This window comes from Elgaria multicarinata, chromosome 3 (assembly GCF_023053635.1).
Source record: "Elgaria multicarinata webbii isolate HBS135686 ecotype San Diego chromosome 3, rElgMul1.1.pri, whole genome shotgun sequence".
NCBI lineage: Eukaryota > Metazoa > Chordata > Lepidosauria > Squamata > Anguidae > Elgaria > Elgaria multicarinata.
Genome location: NC_086173.1, coordinates 160,760,747 through 160,780,422, shown reverse-complemented (window position 1 = coordinate 160,780,422; position 19,676 = coordinate 160,760,747). Strand labels below are relative to the sequence as shown.

General features: G+C 44.7%; 1 protein-coding gene across 2 annotated transcripts; it reads right to left on the bottom strand.

The window, feature by feature from the left end:
• Nucleotides 1-1,178: 1,178 nt before the first annotated feature.
• LOC134396204 (zinc finger protein 24-like) lies at nucleotides 1,179-11,992 on the bottom strand. Of its 2 annotated transcripts, none has more exons than XM_063122614.1 (4): nucleotides 11,906-11,992; nucleotides 5,792-6,660; nucleotides 4,004-4,142; nucleotides 1,179-2,440 (listed from the first exon to the last, which is right to left on the bottom strand). In XM_063122614.1, the coding sequence occupies exons 2-4, from the start codon at nucleotides 6,479-6,481 to the stop codon at nucleotides 1,551-1,553; spliced, it is 1,719 nt and encodes a 572-aa protein (XP_062978684.1). In that variant the 5' UTR covers nucleotides 6,482-6,660; nucleotides 11,906-11,992; the 3' UTR covers nucleotides 1,179-1,550. The 2 variants fall into 2 exon arrangements, with proteins under 2 accessions (XP_062978684.1, XP_062978685.1); XM_063122615.1 differs by having other exon boundaries at nucleotides 1,179-2,437.
• Nucleotides 11,993-19,676: the final 7,684 nt, after the last annotated feature.

The window sequence follows — 19,676 nt, the reverse complement described above, 5'->3', positions numbered from 1 at the left end:
ACTTCTTCCACTCAACGGTTGGGTTTGTAGGGGGTACTCCACCACACAACATGTTCTAACTCCACCGTTGTGTGACTGTGGGCTACCGTGGAGTTGAGTAAAATCCATTGCGATGTTGGAGTGACAGTTCCCCCGCCCTCTCTCCTCCCCCCGATGGTATCCCATCAGCCATTGCTGGGGAAAAAACCACAATCCCGGCAGCTCTCCTAGAGCGGCATGTGCTCCTTTCGCCGCTCTTGCCAGGAAACTCTGTATCTAGTGGGAAAAGTCAACGCAATGGGAAACTCCATGGAGCCCTCCACAGGCAACACAACAGTTGTGCCGAAACTCTCCTCTGCACAGCATGGATATTCTGCGTGGAGTGTTTCCCCCCCCCCCCAAAAAAAAACCCTCCACCGTTGCGTGCTTTCCTGCCAGGCAACACATTTCTCAATGGTGGTGTAAAAACTCCGCCGGGGAGCTCTAAAAAAACCACGTTGTCTGAACTGAGGGGAGTTGTAGAACTTTTTCCTGTTTAGGTTTGCGCCCTTAAGCATTCCCATCCTATTATTGGAAAAACGACACTCTATTCCCATATGTATAGAAATCCTTTCCTAAACTTCTTAGCTTCAGTTATTTCGTCTCTAGTGGTAGTGTCAATCCCATCCCATGCCTTGGTCTTCTTTACCAGGCTAATGCAGTATATAAGATATACCAGGTTTATTTTGGTGGCAGTGGTTTTATAGAATCGTAGAGTTGGAAGGGGCCTAAAAGGCCATCCAGTCCAACCCCCTGCTCAATGCAGGAATCCACCTTAAAGCATCCCTGACAGATGGCTGTCCAGCTGCCTCTTGAAGGCCTCTAGGGTTGTAAGCCTGTGGGCAGGGACTGTCTTAAGAAATCTTTTGTAAGCTGCCTTGAGAGCCTTTTTGGCTAAAGGGTGGGATAAAACTGCTAAAATAAAAAATAAAAATAAGGGTGGGAGAGGGTTTTTTGTTTGTTTGTTAAGACAGCCTTGTGGAGGGGAGTTCCGAAGATCCAAGCCTCAAAGTGTTAAAAAGGAAACAGCATGGAAACCCTTTGTGATTATGCCACATTTGGGAACAGAAGTGGGATAACTCAAAAGTTGTTCCTCCAGGGTTCCTTCACGGGAGGTAACGTTTTAAAATATCTGACCAGTATTTGACAATATCTGAGAGTGCATGACAATATTTGAGTTTAATTTGACCAAATCTATTTTGACAAAAGCCCAGACCTAAACAAGGGAGAAGAAGGTCTGCTTGAGGAGTAGGTGTGGTGAATGAAAATGTGGAGGTGGTGCCAGAGGATAGACAGTACTCGACATTCGTCTTTTCCTCAAACCTGAGAAGCCTATAGCCAGTTACCAAGTACCAGCAACATGTACTACTGCCCCTGATTGTATTTCCACCAGAAACCGTTCAAGCATTTATAATGTTGCCCCTTTCTGCAATGATGGCAGTTACACATGTGGCTGTAATCCCTGCTGGAGCGGAAGCTCATCTGGTCACCAGGAGGCAAAGTCAACTCGCCATAGGCGACAAGTCAAGAGACTAATTACTAGGATGCTCACAAGTCTCGTAAGATGTTGCCTCCAGCTGAAGTTTCTCCCCACGTTCAAAAACATTGATAGTGTCGCTCAATGTGTACACTTTCTGATGTGCTATGCATGACGCATGCTGATGTAAATTTGGGGCATATTCGGGGCATTTATATGGGTTCTCCTCAACATGAATTCTCTGATGGTGAATAAGGCTGGATTGCTCTGAAAAGCTCCTGTTACAGTCTACGTTTTTATACGTTCTCTCTCCCATGTGTATTCTTTGATGGGAAGCCAGGTAGGTGCTTCGACTGAAGCTGTTTCCACACTCCATGCATTTATGCGGTTTCTCCCCCGTGTGGATTCGTTGGTGTGAATTAAGGATTGCCTTCTGACTGAAGCTCTTCCCACACTCCATACATACGTACGGCTTTTCCCCAGTGTGAATTCGTCGATGTTTAATGAGGGTGGACAGATCGCAGAAGCTCTTTCCGCAGTATGAGCAGCTGTAGGGTTTCTCTCCCGTGTGGATTCTTTGGTGCGAAGCCAGGAGATCACTCCGAATAAAGCTCTTTCCGCACTCCAGGCATTTATACGGTTTCTCTCCTGTGTGGATTCTGAGGTGTATTTTAAGGCTTGACTTATAACTGAAGAATTTCCCGCAGACATTACACTTATACTTCCTCTTTTCGTTCGCTTTGTCTTCTGGGGCGGAAGCATTATGGAACCCGGCACCCTGACAAGCAATTGGGTTCTTCTTCCACTTGTCTGTTTGGTGATTTCTCATCCTCCTCCTTGGTGCACCTTGATTTCCAAGGATCTCTTCCAGCTTTTGGTGCTCAGCCATTTCTGACGGGACCCTAAGCAGTTCCCTGCTGTTCTCACTCTGCCAGGAATCACCTGCTGGAATGGAGAGAGGCTTGAAAAAGGCAGAAGGGAGAACACAGCCTCCAAACTAGGAACTGAGCTGAATTAACCAGGCTTGTAAATAAACCCCTAAAAGTTTCTAGCCTGCAAACAATTTTACTAGCCTACTAAGCTGCCCCAGAATACTGTGGCCAGAGCCTATATGCATAGGCTCTAGAGGCACCTTATTATATTAAAAAGTTTTTAATACCGTATTTCTTCGATTCTAAGACACACTTTTCCCCCCATATAAACATCTCTAAGAACAGGGTGCGTCCTAGAATCGCGGGTGTGTTTATTATTTCTTAGAATCAAAGCTTTTTTTCTGTTGGTGGTACTGAAATTAGTGTGCATCTTACAATCGATGGCGTCTTAGAATCGAAGAAATACAGTATAAATATGCCCTTGTGGCAATATACTTAATTAACCTAACAGCAAGAGAATATTTTAATATCACGTGTTATCTTATTGTATTTTATTGTATTATCAGTGATACAGCGCCCAGAGGAAGGCCTTAGAATAAAGTATAGGCCGAAATGTGTCGGGCTTCTTGAAAATAAATATTTTGAGAACTCATTTCTCTTCCTTCTTGTCATGCCTAGCCCTGCTCCCCCTGGGTTGGAGGAAGGTGTTTCGGGTGATCAATCAGAATCAGACTCTGAAGTAGAGGAGTTGGCACCAGAAACAGGCCAGCCTGTACCAGCGGGGGAGAAAGTTCTCACGGGCTCTTCAGCTGGGAATGACCCCCCTCCAGAGCTTATCTCCTCAAGGGCAAACAATACACCGTCAGTAGGAAGCCAATATTCTTCCGAGGAGGAGGGCACGGAGAGGCTAGCCGATCTTAGAGTACGCTGCAGACTAAAACAGGTGGAGCTAAAGGAAGGCAAGAGAAAGTCAGCCCGGCTGGCATCCCATCAGAAGCTGCCTCAGAACTAGTCTCTCTGAAGTTAACGTGTCTTGGGAAAGGGCTTTCCATTCTTCTTGAAAGGACAATTGTCTCGCTTAGTTTGCATAATTCTGCCTATGGAGAAAGTTCCTAAAGATTAGACTCTCTTCAGGCGGGAAAAGATGTTTATTGCTTAAATAAAACATTGTGGATTACTTAGCAGGCCTCGTTATTGTCTCCCAAGAAGGCAGGAGGTTTGGAGAAACCCAACACTTCTGACCTGTTTTGGATGTTTACCTCCTTTTGGTTTTGGTTTATCACTAAAAGTTAGCAATACAGTATTTTTTCCCCTAAACATCTGTTGTACTTCTGCAAACCTCTGGGTTACCCCAAGACGACTGATACCGGCCTCTTCTGCATGGATTTATTTATTTTATTTTATTTTATTTTAAATTTATTTATTTATTTATTTATTACATTTTTATACTGCCCAATAGCCGAAGCTCTCGTTGTGCCATTTTGACTATATGAAGATCCATATTCATAAAGCTGTTATCATTATTAGTGCATAACAGAAGGGGGATAATGATAATGATTTATTTTTTAAAAAGCATTCAACTGCCTCAGAACGCAAGTGCCACACATTTTTTTCAGTCGCCTGGTATTTCACTTACCATGTGAGCCCACGTTTCCAGCATCAGACTCCTGCTTGACTACCATGCACAGAGGCCTCTTCCCGGCCTCCGAGGAAGCCGGCTCTGCCTCCGCCTGGGAGGCGACCACTTCTGGCAAGGGCACCGCTGCAGTCGCCACCTGAAACAGCAAGAAGGAGCAGACCCTGAAACCGCACCGAAAAACTGGGAATGGCAGAACAACAGCAGAGAAGAAGGGGACTGTCTTTATCTGCCCCCCCCCCGGCACTCTCACGTCCAGCAGGCCCACTGGATTCCGTCTTGCGGGATGATCAAGACCTCTTCAGGTTTCAGCTGCACCTGAGGCAGAATGAGGTGGTTGGATGCTGAGAACGGGATGTCCATAGAATCATAGAATAGCAGAGTTGGAAGGGGCCTACAAGGCCATAGAGTCCAACCCCCTGCTCAATGCAGGAATCCACCCTAAAGCATCCCTGACAGATGGTTGTCCAGCTGCCTCTTGAAGGCCTCTAGTGTGGGAGAGCCCACAACCTCCCTAGGTCACTGATTCCATTGTCGTACTGCTCTAACAGTCAGGAAGCTTTTCCTGATGTCCAGCTGGAATCTGGCTTCCTTTAACTTGAGCCCGTTATTCCGTGTCCTGCACTCTGGGAGGATCGAGAAGAGATCCTGGCCCTCCTCTGTGTGACAACCATTTAAGTATTTGAAGAGTGCTCTCATGTCTCCCCTCAATCTTCTCTTCTCCAGGCTAAACATGCCCAGTTCTTTCAGTCTCTCTTCATAGGGCTTTGTTTCCAGACCCCTGGTCATCCTGGTTGCCCTCCTCTGAACCCGTGTGTGTGTGTGTGTGTGTGTGTGCGTGCAACTGTCTAATTTCTCTGCAAGTAAAAAACCAAAACCCGAACCCAAACCTACCATCTTCCTTTCTGAAGTGCTACAAATTCTACTCGTAACGAATTTATGTGGGAAGCGTTCAAAAAATGTAGTTCTCTCACTCATCACCCCCACTTGCAATCCTTCCTGTGGACCCAACCCTCAAGATCTGTTAAATTGGAGGGTACAAGATTGGGCCTTTTCAGTATTTGTGGAACTCCCCCACCATAAGGAGATGCATATGATCTCTTTACTTCCTTTTAGTGTTGGATAATAGGAACTCTTCTGGCCTCCAGATACTAGGGGGCAATACAGAACGTGTTCCAAGGCCAACAGCGGCTTGTCTAGCTCATCCCTTGTTGTCCTCTAGCTTCCTCTTCCTTCTTCCTCTTTCTGCCCTCTTGCCTTTGCAACAAGCACACGTCATGTGTTTCTCTAATGTGCATTAAAGCACTAATAAAGTTGATGTGAACTTCTTTTTAAGCTGGCTCGAGCCTGCGCTTATTGTCACAAATACCAAATGCTATGCTGCCGCACTTTCTCTGTATACAAAGCAATTCTGCTGTAAGTCACATCACACTTTCCAACATTTAGAACGGGCCTCGAAACCTTTTTAATATTTCAAGCGGCTTTTTAAGAATATCTGGCACTCTGTTTGGTCTTAACTGCTACTGTTGTTAACGTCATAACATTTTACTCGTTTTAGAATGGCAGTTTTATTGATTTCTGATAACCTATACATTCTTGTACAGACATAAGCCTGCTTGGGATGAGGTGGCCTATAAACCTTTGAAATAAACGCATTAGTCCTTACCATTTCAGGATGTCACCACCTTGCTCTGCTTACAGGTATAGATGGGGCCTCAAAATGGGCCAAACCTCTCCCCATAGGCCGTAATACATTCAACAGCAGCAGCAGGGGGGAAAAGGTCTCACCTGTTGTTCCCATCGCAAAGACTCTCTTTGCATCCAGAGGAAATCCTCAGCCAGGGCTACCGCTTGGGCACAGGACCCCGGGCCACGTTCTCTCACCCAGCCCTGGATCTCCGGGGGCAGGACAGTCAGGAACTGTTCTAAGATCAGCAGCTCCAGGATCTGCTCCTTGGAGTGCCTCTCCACCTTCAGCCATCGCCGGCAAAGTTCTTGGAGCCGGTTATAAACCCCTCTCGGCCCCTCGGCCTCGTGGTAGCGGAAATGCCTGAAGTGCTGGCGCTGCTTCTCTCTGCTGATGGCATCCCCTTGCAAGATGGCCGCCTTCACTTTCCCATAATCCTTCCTGTCTCGGCCCTCCAGGCTGCTAAAGGCCTGCTTGGCCTCACCGCTGAGGGCCGGCAGGAGTCGGGTCACCCACTCTTCTTTGGGCCACCGGCAGGCTTCGGCCACTTGCTCGAAGGAGGCCAGGAAGGCCTTGGCATCGTCCCATGGGGTGGGCTCGTCTGGCATCGATGGCGCTCCCAATCCTGACTGAGGAGACTCCACTGTCTTCAGGAATTCCTGCCACTGGACCTCCCACCGCTGAATTTGCCCCTCGCACGGCTCCTGTTTAATCTCCTCTCCTGGTTTCCGCTGAAGGAATTCCCGGATACTCTTCTCCTGGAGGATAGAAGCTGCCTCCTCAGCAGCCATTTTTCTCTCTCTTTACTCCGGCTCAAGAGATGGAATCTCCCAAACACATCCAACAAGAGAAGGGACCTCTGGATTCGTCTGGTTTGGGTTTTCTTGCCCACGTCACCGCAAAAGGCTTATCCCACGACAACCCCCGGGGTCTCAAATACTCCGCATTAAAAAGAGAGCGACAAGTTTCCCTAAGGGAGAGAGCAGAATTTGGAAATGGGAGAAGCTATGTACACAGAGGCCTTGCTGAGGTAGTCAGCCTACGGTCTGGGCTGTACCGCTTCTGACCGCAGTCGGAGGGTCCTGTGACAGAATGCTCCGCCGCTCAAAAATAAAGCAAAACAACTCCTTGCACCTAGAAAGCTAGCATGACAAAAGGAGAAGTCTGGCTAATATGACTTTAGCTGTAAGAATGCACATTGCACAAACCTAGAAATCTATGGGACGAGTCTCTTTATTACAGGTGTATTTATAAAATATGGGGGGGGGGGTTTGATACTTAGGGACAAAGTTACAGCCACTGAACATTACAAAACGGGGAATCTAAACACTTCCAAAAGTCCGGAATACTTTTAAACCGTGCTGGAACAAGTCAGCTTCATAACATATGGTTTAAAATGAGCTTGTTTCAAACTAAACCATAGTTAAGATTAACCATAGTTTGATGGTCTTGATGCCATGACTGGTGAAAAATCTATGGTTCCCCAGAATAACTTTCCGGGGGGTGGGGGTGTAATGTCTCGAACATGATCCCTTTGAAGTGGCAACTGGTCCCCACTCTTTCTGCATTCAACACAGGGATCAAGAGACACATCTCTTTAACTTGCCTTTTTAAATGGTTGTCATGGCCTTTAGAGGTTGTGTTTTGCTATGTTGTCTTTTGTCATTACGCTTTTTTAAAAAAATTCTGAAATCTCTGTAAATCACCTTGTTGGCTTCAGAAAAGTTGTATAGAAATGCAATAAAGAAAGAAATGTTTAAAGTTTCAAGAGCCTTGAAAGGAAGGCCTCATGGACTCCAGCTCTGATGCTGTTTTACTGAAGGCATACCCGGACCCTGGATGGAAGCAGGAGCCCCTAACCCACCCACTCCAGCCTTACCACCCTCCATCCTGAATGGGAGAAGATAATCGCAGGATCATAGAATCATAGAATAGTAGAGTTGGAAGGGGCCTCTAAGGCCATCGAGTCCAACCCCCTCCTCAATGCAGGAATCCACCCTAAAGCATCCCTGACAGATGGTTGTCCAGCTGCCTCTTGAAGGCCTCTAGGGTGGGAGAGCCCACAACCTCCCTAGGTAACTGGTTCCATTGTCATACTGCTCCAACAGTCAGGACGTTTTTCCTGATGTCCAACCGGAATCTGGCTTCCTGTAACTTCAGCCCGTTATTCCGTGTCCTGCACTCTGGGAGGATCGAGAAGAGATCCTGGCCCTCCTCTGTGTGACAACCTTTGGTTTGGATCAGGCAACCCCAGACCTTTAGCTATATCTGCCTTCCAACAGAAACGTAGTACGGCAGCAGAAAGAACAGTTTAAAAACAGAGGAAGTGGTTTGAGAACTCACATTCAAACTGCTGATTTGACATTTAAAGCCCTAAACGGTTTGGGGCCTAGTTACTTGAAGGATTGCCTTCACCCATATCGGCCTGCCTGCACTTTAATTTCAGAAAGAGAGGCCCTTCTCAGTTGCCCACCTGTGAGAGCAATTATGTGGGTATCCACATAGGACAGGGCCTTCTCTGCGGTGGTCCCAAACCCATGTACCATCCTTGCAGGCTTTCAAGAAGGGCTTAAAAACATTTTATTTTACCATGGCTTTCCCATGATGTATACTGTTATTGCTGATATTGCTGTTCCTGCTGGTTTTATTGTTTTAATTGCTATTTTATTGTGAACATGTTTTATTGCTTTTAATAGTTTGTTTTAATATTTTATGTATTTTATTGTTTTAAGACGCCTTGTGAGGGACTCTGCCCTGAAAGGTAGCCAGGAAATGTTTTAAATAAAATAAATAAATAAAATTATCTCTCCGGAAAACAAATCCCTCAGAAAATGCACCAGATACAAGTTCAGACCCCTTTCCCCTAGACTTAAAACATTCCATTTCTTTTTTATCCTTAAGAGATCCCAGTAGCTGTTATGTAGGCTTATGCTCCCACCCCCCGTTAAATGAGAAGCCAAAGTCTCAAACCACTAAAAAAAACCACCCTTCACTATAATGCTTGCTTACAAATGCCACATCAGCTTTTTAGCAAGCTTTCTCCCTCCTTTACGGAGACCCATTAAGTAAGAATTACTAGTTCGACATACTAGCCTTCCCCGGCTTCCAGAGGTTTTGAACTTCAACTCCCATCAGCCCCAGACAATGGTCAGGAATGCTGGGAGTTGAAGTCCAAAATCTCTGGAGGTCACCAGTTGCGGGAAGCCTGTTATCAGATAACTTAGTAGGGTGACCCTACGAAAAGGAGGACAGGGCTCCTGTATCTTTAACAGTTGCATAGAGAAGAGAATTTCAGAAGATGTCATTTGTATATTTGGAGAACCTGGTGAAATTCCCTCTTCATCACCACAGTTAAAGCTGCAGGAGCTATACTAGAGTGACCAGATTTAAAAGAGGCCAGGGCACCTGCAGCTTTAACTGTGGTGATGAACAGGAAATTTCACCAGGTTCCCCATATATACAAATGACACCGGCTGAAATTCCCTTTTCTATGCAACTGTTAAAGATACAGGAGCCCTGTCCTCCTTTTCATATTGTCACCCTACCCCATATGACATGCTAAGCCACCACAGTGAGATCGAAACGCTTCAGTATCATGATTTAGGATGACGTCTGAACAGGCCCTGTATGTAACAGGCCATTAGACTAAAACAGTTGTGGTTGCCTCTGTTACAGTGGCTTACAACGAGACCAACTTTCTTTGGGTCAAACTTTAATGTGAACTTCAACTCCAGCCAGCAAGGCCAATGGCCAGGAATGTTGGGAATTGTAGTCCACAACATTTGGAGGGCACCAGGTCAGGGAAAGCTGCTATATACTAATTAAAAATCCAATTCTCAAATGATGATCCTTACACAGCCAAAACAGCACCACCCACCCACGACACGGAGATATCGGCCGACTTGGGGAAAACATAAAAATTAAATTAGTACAAAAAAGCTTCAGGGGAGAAAACCCTAAGGTGGGGGTGGAGTGGAACCCCCCCCCCCGCAAAAAAATACAGCTCTTTGAAGACTGAGCATGCTCAGAGGCCATGTAGTGCTAAGTGATTTGGGGGGGGGGGAATGGGGTTTCTTTTTTAAAAAGTCATGGCTTGCTAGCTCCCTGAACAGGAACACTCCACACTGCAACATTTTGTTGCAGGTTCCACTTGTTTATTACATTTACATCGCAACTTTTCTCCAAAAAGTTCAAGTCAACATATAACGTTCTCCCTCACATTCCATTTTACTCATATGACAACTCTGTGAGGTAGGTTTCGACACACACAGAGAGACAGAGAGAGTATGTAACTGGCCAAGGATGATTGATTTTTTTCCTTCCTCCCGATTCCATTTCTCTCACCTTGGCTTGGGTGGCTGTGTTTTTAAATAGCTTTTATTTGCATCTGTTTGTAAATGGATTTATTATGATGCCCTAAGCCACCTTGAAGGCTCTGTACATAGGAACATCACCTGGTCAAAGAAATCTTAGGGCGCAATTTCCTCCAAGGAAGTTGGGAGTCCACCCCACAGGACCCCACAGTGTCCTCTCCCACACTAGAGGCCTTCAAGAGGACAAGCATCTGCCAGGGATGCTTTAGAGTGGATTCCTGCATTGATCAGGGGGGTTGGACTAGATGGCCTTATAGGCCCCTTCCAGCTCTGCTATTCTATGATTCTATGACACAACAGGTCTTACATCAAAGTAGAAATGTATAGGATGCCATGGTCAGCTGTTGTAATCCTCCCTCAAAGGGGAGATGCTCCAGCCCCTTGATCATTTTAGTTGCCATTTTCTGCACTTTTTCCAGCTCTACAAAATCTTTTTTGTTTTAGATGTGGTGACCAGAACTGCACACAGTATTTCAAGAGTAGTCGCACCACAGATTTGTATAAAGGCAGCGTGATCTCGGCAGTTTTATTCTCAATTCTTTTTCTAATAATGCCTAACATGGAGTTTGCCTTCTTTACAGCGGCCGCACACTGGGTGGACATTTTCATCAAGCTGTCCACCACAACCCCAAGATCTCTTCTTTCATCGATCACCGGTAGCTCACATCCCATCAGATTATACTTGAAGGTGGGAATTTTTGCCCCAAGGTGCATCAATCTGCACTGCTTACATTGAACATCATTTGTCATTTGGATGCCCACTCTCCCAGTTCGAAGAGATCCTTTTGGAGCTCCTCACAATCCCTAAATAATTTGGTGTCATCAGCAAATTTGGACAGCTCAAGTCCTAATTCTCTTTTAGAGAGCTACCCAATGCAGCTTCCATAAAATATCTATCTATAAAACCAGCCTCTACTCCGCTAAACAGAAGCTCTGTGTAAAAGAAAAGGACTTTGGGAGAGATGCCTCTTCTAAAATGTTGGCTGCTATGTGCTTATTAAAAGTAGTTTTTAAAAGTCTTTTTTTTTAAAATTTTGTCAAATAAACCAGGGAAGCCTTTTGAGTCACTTAAAAAGACGTCTAAGGGTGCCATCCTATACAAGTTGAGACAGAAAAAAAGTCCTACAGCTCGCAGCAAGCGCTAACCTAGGGTGACCCTATGAAAAGGAGGACTGGGCTCCTGTATCTTTAAAAGTTGCAGAGAAAAGGGAATTTCAGCTGGTGTCATTTGTACATATGGGGAACCTGGTGAAACTCCCTCTTCATCACCACAGTTAAAGCTGCAGGAGCTACACTAGAATGACTAGATTTAAAAGAGGGCAGGGCACCTGCAGGTTTTACTGTTGTGATGAAGAGGAAATTGCCCCAGGTTGCCCATATATGCAAATGACACCTGCTGAAATTCCCTTTTCAATACAACTGTTAAAGATACAGGAGCCCTGTCCTCGTTTTCATAGGGTCACCCTAGCTAACCAGACCCGGGTTCAAATCTGAATTCAGCCGGCAAGCTACCACTAGGTAAATTTAAATCATCGTCGTCTAATCTACCTCGCAGGGCTGTTGTGTCGACAAAATGGGAACGGGCGGCTGGGAGAGAAGAACCATATATGCCAGCTTGAGCTCTTCGGAAGAAAGAAGAGGCAGTAATGGAATAAATAAAGTCCTCCTTTGGAGAATGGGCAACTAGATCCCTCCTCTCTCTCGCCATGATTTTGCTTGCAAGCAAGCAAACTCTCTCTCTCTCTTACTGGGCTAAGGGATCCCTTGGTTCCTTGATCCCTTACTTTATACCCAGGCGAGGATCGCCTCCTTCATCCTGCTCCTCTTGGACATGCAACTCACCCGGTCGCCCGCTCCAAAAGGGATCCGTTTCCTCCCAGCTTCCGAAGCTGCAGCCACTCCCGGGGGCGAAGAAAAAGTACATTCAGAAGACTCACTTTGCAAGGGAGTAGGCAGGGCAGGAAGAGGCGGACCCAAACCTTGGGGCTCTGGTCTAGGAATCGGAACTCTCTCCCACCCCACCCCCACCCACCCCCAAAAAAGACTGGGGTTTCTGAACGCAAGTGCAGTTTTGCAGGAGTCTGTCTGTCTTGCATCCTTTACGTTCCCTCGTGTCTGTGCATTCGCAAAACCACAAAACTGCTGTTATTTTTGCACAAAGAAAACGAGCTTGGCTGGTCACCGTTTGCAAGGGTTTCTGGGAATTGTAGTTCCCAGCAAGGTGGGGGGGGCGGGAACCTCTGTGGTTATTATTGTCACAGAGGGTTAGCCGTGTTCCTCTGTGGCAGCAAAAGCAAGAAAAGAGTCTTTGTGGCACCCTAAAGATTAACATTGAAATCCTGTGCTGGTTTACTGGGAAGCCAGTCTCCTGGTGAAATCCCCTCTTCATCAGAGCAGTTTCAGCTGCAGGAGCCCTGCCTAGCATGACCAGATACAAAAGAGAGCAGGGCTCCTGCAGCTTTAACTGCTGTGATGAAGAGGGAATAATAATAATAATAATAATAATAATAATAATAATAATAATAATAATAATAATAATAATAATAATAATAATAATAATAATAATATTCTTACCCACCTCTCCATTTTGATTGAGGCGGGAAACAACAGTAAGTATAAAATACTGATTAAAAACATAGTATACATTGTTAAAACTTCCTAAAAAAACACCCTAAAAGCATCCTGGATTTCATCAGGGGCTGCATGCATACAAATGACGCCTGCTGAAATTCCCCTTTTTCCTCTACAACTGTTAAAGGTACAGGAGCCCTGTCCTCCTTTCCATAGGGTCACCCTAGAGCCTAACCATTTCATAAACCTTGTGTCTGACAGGGCTAGGGTGACCCTATGAAAAGGAGGACAGGGCTCCTGTACCTTTAACAGTTGTATTGAAAAGGGAATTTCAGCAGGTGTCATTTGTATACATGGAGAAAATGGTGAAATTTCCTCTTCATCACAACGGTTAAAGCTGCAGGTGCCCTGCCCTCTTTTAAATCTGGTCACAGTATAGCTGCAGTATAGCTGCTGCAGCTTTAACTGTTGTGATGAAGAGGAAATTTCACCAGGTTCTCCATATATACAAATGACACCTGCTGAAATTCCCTTTTCTATGCAACTGTTAAAGATACAGGAGATAACAGTTGCATAGAAAATTCCCTTTTCTATGCAACTGTTAAAGATACATATGGTCACCTTAGACAGGGCAGCTATGTCCATCTGCACTCTGATATCCAATAATCCACAGTTCTGGTGGTCACCACGTTGAGGAAGGCTGGTTTATGTTCTTAAGTTGTTATATTGTATAAAGAAGTTAGTTTCTTAAATTTTTAAATATTTAAACAGCATTTTAACAGCATTTAACAACCTTAAGTTTGTTTTTAATGGACCCCACAATTGTTGTTTTTAAATGGATACTGTTGTTTTTATACTGTTTTTTATGTGTGTGTGTGTGTGTTTTAAATTGTATACTTTTAATGTTTACTATTTTTAAATGTTGTAAACCGCCCAGAGAGCTTCGGCTGTGGGGCGGTATATAAATGTAATTAAATAAATAAATAAATAAATAAATAAATAAATAAGTGAGCACAACAATAATAATCTAAACACACACAGGCGTAATCTACACCAAGCAGGATAACTTGTGGTGCATAGATTGATGAAAAAAATGTCAAACCAGAATGCGGCAGTTGTAGAGAAGGCAAACTCCATGTCAGGCATGATTAGAAAAGGAATTGAGAATAAAACTGCCAGTATCATACTACCAACTTTAAAATCACTTCACTGGCTGACAATTAGTTTCCGGGCGAAGTATGAAGTGTTGGTTATTACCTATAAGCCCTACATGGTTTGGGTCCAGGCTACCTGCGGGATCGCCTTCTCCCGTACAATCCGCCCCGCAGACTCAGGTCCTCTGGGAAGGGTTTACTCCAGTCAGCCAAAACTAGGATGGCAATGATTACCCAGAGAACCTTTTCTTCTGCCACCCCCAGACTGTGGAATGGCCTGCCGGAGGAGATTCGTCAACTTAATGCTCTCTCTGAGTTTAAGACAGTTTGTGAACCGCCCAGAGAGCTTCGGCTATTGGGCGGTATAAAAATGTAATAAATAAATAAATAAATAAATAAATAAATAAATAAATAAGACAGCTGTAAAGACTAGTCTCTCCCAGATGAATTTTAAACCTAAGAATTTTAAGATGTTGTGGTTGTTATTTTAATATTGTATTGGTTTTATACGCTCTTTTAACTAATTTTATGTATTATATTTTATTTAGTGTTGTTCCCCGCCTCGATCCAGACGGAGAAGCGGGTAATAAATAATTATTATTATTATTATTATTATTTATACAAATCTATGGTGCGACCACACATAGGCCTACTCTACACTAAGTAGGATATTGCAGTATGAAAACGGTATATAAAAGGTAGGAGCCACACCAAGCAGGATATAGTGGTATGAAAGCGGTAGGTGCCAATGGGCCCCAACAGTTGTGACTGCACTCCAAGACCGCTATAAAGCAGTAGCGTGGCTCCTGCCTTTTATTAGGGTGACCCTGTGAAAAGGAGGACAGGGCTCCTGTAGCTTTAACAGTTGTGTTGAAAAGGGAATTTCAGCAGGTGTCATTTGCATATATGGAGAACCTGGTGAAATTTCCTCTTCATCACAACAGTTAAAGCTGCAGGTGCCCTGCCCTCTTTTAAATCTGGTCACGCTAGTATAGCTCCTGCAGCTTTCACTGTTGTGACGAAGAGGGAATTTCACCAGGTTCCCCATATATACAAATGACACCTGCTGAAATTCCCTTCTCTATGCAACTGTTAAAGATACAGGAGCCCTGTCCTCGTTTTCATAGGGTCAACCTAACTTTTATATACCGCTTTCACACCACTTTCATAGTGCAATATCCTGCTCCGTGTAGATGAGGTCACACACACGTAAATCCGTCCCTCCCAGTTTTTCCACAGGCGACTAGCTTCTCTCAGGGTTAAACTGACAGAGCGCTTTGAGAAGCCAAGAAATATGTGGGAAGGAGTGTGTGAGGGACTTGCTTGAAGCCCCTTTCCTGTAAGGGAGGGAAGGGGAGAGATTGAATTACATTTGAATTCCCCAGCAATTATCAGCTGAGGCAGAAGAAGATTTGGACTTGGAACTCGGGAAAGGTGAGCTGGCCTTGCAGAGACGAGATGAGAGAAGAAGCAATGACAGGCGAAAGGTGGCCCTGGAGAGAAAGTATGTGTGTTGGGGGCAAAATGACCCCCGCTTTGCACCTCTAAATCAGAGCCGGAGGTTGCGGGGAATCATAACAAGGCAGGCTTGTTTGCAGCGTCTTCCAAAATCCACGCATCCCCTCCTTTGCGTTTCCCCCATTTTTCTCCCTCTCTCATAATACTAGAACCCAAAGGGGTCATCCCATGAAGCTCATGGGTAGGAGAGTCAGCACAGATTTTTTTAAAAAGAACTTTTTCACACAACACAGAGTTAAACTAATTTATTTATTTATTTATTACATTTTTATACCGCCCAATAGCCGAAGCTCTCTGGGCCGTTCACTCTGGATGATCTCACTTTCCTCTTATTTTGGTAGAACGTGTTGTTTTATTTATTTCTTTAAACGATTTCACCGCAGCGGTTGTACTTTGTGCATCCAGGCTTCGCTGGCAATGCTAAGCCCCTGAGTCAGCCCAACTGAACTGAAATGCAATTACATTAAGCCTGCTGCCTAGCAACTTTAACATGTTTTCCCTACAATTTCAGGAAACCAGACACCCAAATGCCGCTCCTACAATCCAGAGGCCCTTGAGCTCCAATTTTCCTTTACTGTGCGCTTGGATCCTTTCATTTATAGACACACACAGAGAGAGAAAACTAGGTGGAAAGAAACTATCTAGAGTGACAAGATACAAAAGAGGGCAGGGCTCCTGCAGCTTTCACTGTGGTGATGAAGAGGGAACTTCACCAGGTGCTGGCAGCATGCAAATGACACCTGCTGAAATTCCCGTTTCTATGCAACTGTTAAAGATGCAGGAGCCTTGTCCTCTTTTTCACGTGATCACCCTATATTATTGCAGAATGGGGAGGGGGGAATCAAAAAAACTTAAGACGCAATCCTATGCGTGTTTAGACCAGGTCAGGGTGAAGGCCTGCAACTGTCAGCATGTGTAGTAAATTTGTTAATGAGCAGAAATATGGACCTCACAGAGTCTCAAAATGCTGCTAAGAGTCCTGAACAGCCTAACACAGTGAGTAGATTTTAGCCAGCTTTAGCTGACCAGAGCAGGCCTCATTCCCTGGATAGGCCTCTTGACCAGATACGAAAGAGGGCTCCTGCAGCTTTAGCTCTTGTGATGAAGAGGGAATTTCACTAGGTGCTACATGCATGCAATTGACACCTGCTGAAATCCCCTTTTCTATGCAACTGTTAAGGATACAAGAGACCAGTCCTTCTTTCCATATGGTCACCCTATCTTATAGCTATGTCACCCTATTGAAGAGGGAATTTCACCAGGTTCTCCATATATACAAATGACACCTGCTGAAATTCCCTTTTCTGTACAACTGTTAAGGATACAAGAGCCCGGTCCTCCTTTCCATAGGGTCACCCTAATAATATCAAAGATACAAAAATTATTTCCCCATCCCCTTGCAATTCTGCTGTACACAAACATCAGTTCAGTTTAGCTTATACAAGGTGATAAGAACCATAAATAGTTGTTTTAAATGGATGTTGTCTGTTTTTGTTTGTATTTTATGCTTTTTATGGTTTTAAATGTTGTATATTTGTTAATGTTCATTGTTTTTAGCTTTTGTAAACTGCCCAGAGAGCTTTGGCTATGGGGCGGTATATAAATGTAAATAATAATAATAATAATAATAATAATAATAATAATAATAATAAATCAGATCTCTATCATTCAGCTTCCCAGCAGAACAAACTGACTCTTTTTGTTGTCCCTGCTCTTAGCTAGGGTGACCACATGAAAAGGAGGACAGGGCTCCTGTATCTTTAAAAGTTACATAGAAAAGGGAATTTCAGCACGTGTCATTGGTATATATGGAGAACCTGGTGACATTCCCTCTTCATCACCACAGTTAAAACCCTCTTTTAAATCTGGTCACTCTAGTATAGCTCCTGCACTTTAACTATGGTAATGAAGAGGGAATTTCACCAGGTTCCCCATATATACAAATGACACCTGCTGAAATTCCCTTTTCAATACAACAGTTAAAGATACAGGAGCCCTGTCCTCCTTTTCATATGGTCACCCTATCTTAGCCCTCTCGGAAACCGAAGGACCCTGTACCAGAAGATACATTCCCTGCACCTGCTTAGGGAAACGGAGACGCGCTTGCCATGGTAGATGGCCCAGCAGTTGCTGCAGCGGGTGGATCGGGCCTCTGGTGTGGAAACGCACCCATTGGGCAGAGTCCTCTTTGTGAGGACTCCGCCCAAGGCATTAAATCATCTAGTTTATAGGAGTTGATATCTCCATCTCTCATCTCATTTTCCTGATGGGCTTGGAATGTCACCAAGAGACCATCTTTGGCCCTGAGGGTTCATCCTATTGGCTGTAAGAGAGGAAAAGGAAGTAGAGCAAGAGTAGTGGTGGTGGTGGTGGTGGTGCAAATGACACGTCTTGCTCTGTCCTCCCAGGCCAGAGACTGAAAGAACTGGGCATGTTTAGCCTGGTGGGGATCTACACTACTGCTTTAAACCGTTTTATAACAGTTTTGACAACTGTTGGGGCCCAGGACACACTGCATATACAGATTTCAAAACATTTTCAAAGCGCTTTAAAGTGCTTTAAAAGCAGTAGTGTAGATCTCCCCCAGGAGAAGGGAAGATTGGGGGGAGACATGAGAGCACTCTTCAAATACTTAAAAGGTTGTCAAACAGAGGAGGGCCAGGATCTCTTCTCGATCCTCCCAGAGTGCAGGACACGGAATAACGGGCTCAAGTTAAAGGAAGCCAGATTCCGGCTGGACATCAGGAAAAACTTCCTGACTGTTAGAGCAGTACGACAATGGACTCAGTTACCTAGGGAGGTTGTGGGCTCTCCCACCCTAGAGGCCTTCAAGAGGCAGCTGGACAACCATCTGTCCGGGATACTTTAGGGTAGATTCCTGCATTGAGCAGGGGGTTGGACTCGATGGCCTTGTAGGCCCCTTCCGACTCTGCTATTTTATGATTCTATGATTCTATGATTCTAGATCCAGCCCTGCAAGTGGGCCAGAAGTGTTGGATCCTGGAATGGATCTTGGTTATGTTTTCCATTGCTTTGTTAATTGCTGAGGATCTGGAAGAACAGAAGACTCAGCAGAAACTTAAAAGTCAACTCTACACCTGGACATTGAGTGTCATAACTGAATAATTGTCTAACTGATTGTCTTCAATTAAGGGTTGCAAGGAGTTGCATCATTGTACAGGTTGTCTATAAAAGTAAATGTGTTTTCATGTTCACTACTACTTCCATGTCCCTTACCCAACTTGATGTGAGCTGTATTGACTGACCGGTTTGTAAGTATTTGTATCTGTACTGCCATAACTAAATTATATATTTATTTGCCAGTAAAAAGGTTTATTTTAACCTACATGAATCTTTGTCTTAATTAACGTCTTTGCTGTCTCTTGGCTGAGAACCGCTGCAACCTCTGCTAGTCTCTGGAAGGCCCAGACAGAGACTTAACACAAAAGGTTATGTGTCAGAATCCCAGTCTGTGCCATAACTAATCAGTTTTTAAAGCCATAACTCAATAGGTTATGGGCCCAGTACTCCAAGCTGAGCTATAACGCATGAGTTTTCTCAGCAAGTGCAGTAGGACTAAAGAATTAAGCCGCGGTTGATTAAATCCCTGAGCGTCTTTGGAAAAGTCGTTGGGAACAGACAACAGAAGCTATTTCGGATAGCAGTGTCTGGAAAATCACACGGAAAAGGACTGGCAAGAGTGGTTTGAATTTAAGAGGGCACTGAGGAATCTGAATCTGGATAGCTGGTCAGGCCCTAAGAGAAATTAAACCACTGAAGGGGTTGTAAACCAGAAACAACCTGTTAAATTGAAATTATGGCATTAAATGTTTGGAACACTGTCCCTGTTGAGTTACTTACAGACGAAAATTATATGTCATGGTCATTTAAGATAGAAATGAGCCTAAGAAATCTTGGACTGTGGGAAGTTGTAATAAATGCCCCAGTAGAAGATTTGAATGCAGCCGATTTACGTGAGTGGGCCAGAAGATGGAACAGGAGGCCCCCATGAACCATCAAGAGAGTAGAAACATCTCAGGAGGCTACGGGAAAGCTTCTAATATGCCAAACTTTCTCCAGAAAATGACGGAGAAGAGCGAGGAGGTATCCCAGCTTTGGGAAATGGGATCAAAGGAGATCCAGGTGCGACTCACAGGCTGGGGTCCGTTTGAGTCGTGGGATGATCAAAGGGCTCCCCGGGCTCCCTTTGAAGGAACAGCTGGCAAGACCCAGCACCCTAAACAAGAGGGGGTGCTCCAACCCCGCTACTCCTTCTGCAGAGGATCTCCACAGATCTACAGCGTAGAAGCCAACGGGAACAGGAAGGAGGAGACTCCGGAGGATGGCATCCTAAGAAAAGAGACATGACG

Excerpts from the sequence above, each read along its gene's own strand:
- LOC134396204 (XM_063122614.1), bottom strand. The coding sequence starts at position 6,481 with ATGGCTGCTGAGGAGGCAGCTTCTATCCTCCAGGAGAAGAGTATCCGG. Across the intron at positions 4,143-5,791 it reads CTTTGCGATGGGAACAACAG|GTGGCGACTGCAGCGGTGCC; the intron begins GTGAGACCTTTT and ends TTGCTGTTTCAG. Across the intron at positions 2,441-4,003 it reads TGGAAACGTGGGCTCACATG|CAGGTGATTCCTGGCAGAGT; the intron begins GTAAGTGAAATA and ends TCTCCATTCCAG.